The following is an 844-nucleotide window of genomic DNA, read 5'->3' on the forward strand; positions in this document are numbered from 1 at the left end:
GGCGGACCCGCCACAGCCCGGGATTCACTTTCTAGGAGGGAAGTGGCTTGGGCTGCACCTTTGGCACCTCCACGTCCTCCCGCTCCCTAGTGCCACACAGCTGCCTGGGCTCTCCTTGTACCAAGGGTGAAGCCTAACAAGCTTCACCCGGGTCCCAGCCTTAGGACGTGTGGGGATGGTGGCCACCCAGGGCCTCCCGGTAGCCCCCGGACTCACGGCGTGGGCTGGACCAGTGGCACAGCCCCCAGCCTCAGCACTGCTGGCCCCCTGGGGTTGCGGATCTTCTTGATGGAGGAGATCTTCAGCAGCTCGAACCTCTTCACCAGGTTAAAACCTGCGGGACAGGGCGGAGGTGATGAGACCTGGGCACAGGTGCTGAGGGGCTGCGGGCAGGGCGCAGAGCCCATCCCGGGGGGGGTCGGGGCTCTGTGGGGTCCTCCTCGGCAGGGAGTGGGGCTTTCCTTACCTGTCACATTCTCATACTTGTCCCCAACCAGGTCCTCATCCCAGAGCTGTGGGCACAGCTCCCCTACAAGGCAAAGCAACGTGTCACCATGGTGTCACCATGATGTCCCCAGGGTGGCTGGACAAGCAAGGTCAGGTCATGTGGAGCCCCTCAGATGGTCCCAGGGTGCTGCTGGGCCCAGCCCCCCGAGACCACTGGCAGCAACAAATCCAGCTGCCACAGCAGCAAACAGCCCAGTGGCAGGGAAGCAGCAGGTTTGGAAGGGAGGAGGGTGAGCTCAGGGCTGGTCCCCCTGCCCGCCCCCCCCCCCAGCCAGGGGAAATGCTTTTCCCAGTTGCTCAGTGGTTTGCCTCAAAACAACCCCACAGCTGGAATCAG

General features: G+C 63.7%; 1 protein-coding gene across 1 annotated transcript in view; it reads right to left on the bottom strand.

Moving 5' to 3' along the window:
- Positions 1–844, bottom strand: part of COL16A1 (collagen, type XVI, alpha 1) — a 29,214-nt gene that overhangs the window by 26,454 nt on the left and 1,916 nt on the right. The window contains exons 3-4 of the mRNA XM_010000600.1: positions 467–529; positions 217–334 (exon numbers count right to left, since the gene is read on the bottom strand). Of these exons, the coding sequence (XP_009998902.1) occupies positions 217–334; positions 467–529 (181 nt within the window). The remainder of the gene's footprint in view (positions 1–216; positions 335–466; positions 530–844) is intronic.

The sequence above is a fragment of the Chaetura pelagica genome, unplaced genomic scaffold (assembly GCF_000747805.2).
Source record: "Chaetura pelagica isolate M959 unplaced genomic scaffold, ChaPel_1.0 scaffold676, whole genome shotgun sequence".
Taxonomy (NCBI): Eukaryota; Metazoa; Chordata; class Aves; order Apodiformes; family Apodidae; genus Chaetura; species Chaetura pelagica.